We start from the raw sequence: 3,641 nt of genomic DNA, 5'->3' as shown, positions 1-3,641 counted from the left end.
TATAACTTTTAATCTAGAAATAGCTAAAATAATTATTGTATGCTACATGAAAATTGGTTAAACACATATCCTCATGTTTAGATTTGAAAAGATTGAACATTTGTAATGAATTGATATTCTTGTTAAGTAATATTATAAATAATTTGTTAACACAACTATTTTAATATTACACTTGGGTTGAAAATTCATAAATCAAGGGAATACTTGAACTTAGTCTAATTTAATCAACCATAGGTGGATTATGTGTTGTTCATGTAATCTTTCTGACCGGTTGTTAGATTTGAGTTTCGTAATTGAATGATAATTTATATCCTTAAATTTCAACATAAAGGTTCACTTACATTATAGCATGATTTGAGGTGATTAGTTTTTATAATTGATACTAAGTTTTCCAAAAAATCATTTGGATGGTTATCTATAACTAGAAACTATTCTTTTTAAAACAAAATAGTGGATTTATCATATATTTAAGTTTACCATCATTAGGAGTTAAGTGGACTCTAAGTTAAGGTGATAGCTTCTTAATTCTTGTTTATCTCCATTATCGTGTTACTTGTTTTAATTTATTGTTACGAGTTTTTCTAAAAATTAATCTTAAAAACAAATCAGTTAAGCTCATTTCTCACGGTTATTATATTTGCAAAGGTTTGATATTAAAATTTACGTGTCCATGGATTGATACCCGGTTCTCGCCGTTACTATATTACTACACGACGGGTACACTTGCCTTTTGTGTGTGTGGTTAAGTCTAGGTGAAAACCATTTTTAAAACCCGACAAAATGTGAAAAATCTTTAATAAAAATATATATATCTCACACCACATCATATTTTTGGCGCCGTTGCCGGGGACACGGTAAAATTTTAATACTAATCTAAGTTTTTATTTTCACCGTTGTTTATAAATTTAAAAAAAAATTAAATTAAAATTTTGTTCATTTTAGTTTATCTAGTTTTAGTCTAAAAAAAGTAATTAGTTTATTTAGTTTTAATCTAATTATTTAAAAAAAAAAATAAATTATTTATTTCCGCTTTACTTGTAGTTCACTTTTACCTTTCTAGTTTCTTTATTTATTTTCTTAAGTAATGAATATCCACTACGCCCGCACCTGAGCTTGTTTCACCACTTTCGGAACCTGAACGTCACCTTCACCAAAGGTTACGCAACCGTTCACGTGTAGTAGCTGAGACAATAGAAAATGAGGCGTTTGCGGACGAAACAACCGAAGAAACCATAACAGAACAAAACATGGAGGCACCCAATAACCTAGAAAACGAACCTAACATGAACCAATACGGCAAGCCGACCCTCGAAGGTTATGGAAGTGGCGTAGCACCACCGGAAATCACTGTAAACTTTGAAATCAAATCCAGCATCATTCATATGGTGGAAAATTTTGTTCAATTCCATGGGCTTCTCGATGAAGATCCCTTGTCTCATATCTCTCGATTCTTACGAATATGCGGTACTTTCAAAATCGAAAGCTGCTATGAGGACCAAATCAAGCTCAAGCTTTTTCCCTTCTCCCTTCGAAGCCATGCCTTGGATTGGCTAGAGTCACTCCCATCTGGCACCATTACCAATTGGGACAAGATGGTAGAGCAGTTCCTCCTGAAATACTTTCCACCAGACAAAACTGCAAAGTACCGAGCCAGCATCACCGGATTCAGAACCGATGAAGACGAGTCGCTGCACGCAGCCTGGGAGAGATACAAAGGCTTGCTAAGAAGATGCCCACAGCATGGGTTGAACAAATGGCTCCAAGTTCAAACATTCTTCGATGCCCAATCCAGCCAAAACAAGCAGGCAATTGATCAAATCGCCGGTGGAGATCTCGGAACCAAAAATCCCAACGAAGCATTCGAGGTTCTTGAGAAAGCATCCAAGAAAATCTTCGCGTACAACCCACCACGATCAACCCTATCACACAAGGGTATGCACCATGTTGACTCTAACACTCTTGTCACAGCACAACTCGAAGCACTCTCAAACAAATTTGAGCAACTACAAACAGAGTTGGTGAAAGCCAAGACCAAGTGTGACACTTGTGGGGGGTGAACACAAAACGAAATATTGCCAGCAAAGCATGATGGTTGAAGATGTTGATTACATGAGCCGACAAAACAACACCTTCGGGAACACATATAACCCTGGTTGGAGGAATCATCCTAATTTCAGCTGGAAGGATGGAGCAAACAATCAAACACCGCCTGGGTTTGACAAACGTCCTTTTAACCATACTCATCCATCCTAACCAAAACCTCAATACCACAGCCAAGGGCCAAGCACCAGTCAAAACCCAAGCACTGGGGATACTGTGGAGATTCTTTTTACACGACTCTTAGCCAGTACTGAAACTTCAAATAAATTGACCGAAGAAAGGTTCCTGAAGAATGAGGCGGAGTTAAGGAATCAAAATGCATCTTTACAAAACATCGAAAATCAAATGGGTCAACTAGCCCAGTTGCTTTCCGAAAGACAACTCGGTGGTCTTCCAAGAAACACGGTAACAAACCCAAATGCTCAGGCAAATGCCATAACATTAAGAAGTGGCAAGACCACTCAATATGTGGTATCCCCATCACAGTCAGTTGATGATGAGACTGAGATTCCTGACAAGGTGCATGATCGGCAAGTCCCAACAAGTACCGCACAAGTCAGAGAACCAGTAAAACCATATGTCCCACCCATTCCATACCCAAACCGTCTTAAGAAAGAAAAGATGGAGGCCCAGTATGGAAAATTCCTTGAGCTCTTCAAACAGTTGCACATCAATCTTCCTTTCATCGAGGCCATCTCACAAATGCCAAAATATGCAAAGTTCCTGAAAGATGTGTTGACAAACAAGAGAAAGTTGGAAGAGTTGTCACATGTAACTCTGAATGAAGAATGCTCTGCTGTCCTTCAATACAAGCTACCAACAAAGAAGACCGATCCAGGGAGTTTTACCATCCCTTGCTTAATAGGAGATTTATTTGTCAGCAATGCCTTGGCTGATCTAGGAGCTAGCATTAACTTGATGCCTTATGCGGTTTTTTCTAAATTAGGACTAGGAGAACCAAAACAACCCGCATGAGCATCCAGCTAGCCGATCGATTAGTGAAGTATCCTAGAGGCATAGTTGAAAACATGTTAGTCAAAATTGATAAATTTGTTTTTCCGGTAGACTTTGTAATCCTCGATATAGACGAGGACAAATCTGTACCCCTCATCTTAGGAAGACCATTTCTAGCCACCGCTAGGGCTCTCATTGATGTTTGCACAGGCAAACTCACACTAAGGGTTGAAGATGAGGAGGTAACATTCGATATAGGCAGATCCATGAAACACCCGCAACACACTGATGATTCAGTTTGTTATATTGACGTGTGTGAGTCTATAGTGAGTTGTCACCTTCGTGAAACCATTGAAAAGGAAGCATGTAACACTCAGCTGATAGAGAAAAAGGCATACGCCATCCTCCATGAAGAGCAATCCACTGAGGATCAGGAGACAAGTGAACACCAAGATGCGTACGAGACCGTTGACCGCAAATTGGAACCAAAGGCGAAACCTTTAGTTGAAGACCCGCTAGTTCTTGAACTTAAGGAACTTCCCTCCCATCTCGAGTACGCCTTTCTCGATGGTGAATCTCAATTACCC

General features: G+C 38.8%; 1 protein-coding gene across 1 annotated transcript; it reads left to right on the top strand.

Annotated features, from left to right (window-relative positions):
- Nucleotides 1–2,445: 2,445 nt before the first annotated feature.
- LOC143628579 (uncharacterized) lies at nucleotides 2,446–3,075 on the top strand. Its single transcript, XM_077098133.1, has one exon. It carries the CDS (start codon nucleotides 2,446–2,448, stop codon nucleotides 3,073–3,075), a length of 630 nt encoding a protein of 209 aa, XP_076954248.1.
- The last annotated feature ends 566 nt before the right edge of the window (nucleotides 3,076–3,641 follow it).

Source organism: Bidens hawaiensis, unplaced genomic scaffold (assembly GCF_021521415.1).
Source record: "Bidens hawaiensis isolate Kalapana, Puna unplaced genomic scaffold, B.hawaiensis_p1.1 tig00005028_1, whole genome shotgun sequence".
NCBI classification, from domain to species: domain Eukaryota; kingdom Viridiplantae; phylum Streptophyta; class Magnoliopsida; order Asterales; family Asteraceae; genus Bidens; species Bidens hawaiensis.
The sequence above is the reverse complement of the archived record's forward strand: the minus strand, read 5'-3'. Positions and strand labels throughout refer to the sequence as shown.

Bases quoted from the DNA above. Each gene is read 5' to 3' on its own strand.
- LOC143628579 (XM_077098133.1), top strand. From the start codon at position 2,446: ATGGGTCAACTAGCCCAGTTGCTTTCCGAAAGACAACTCGGTGGTCTT.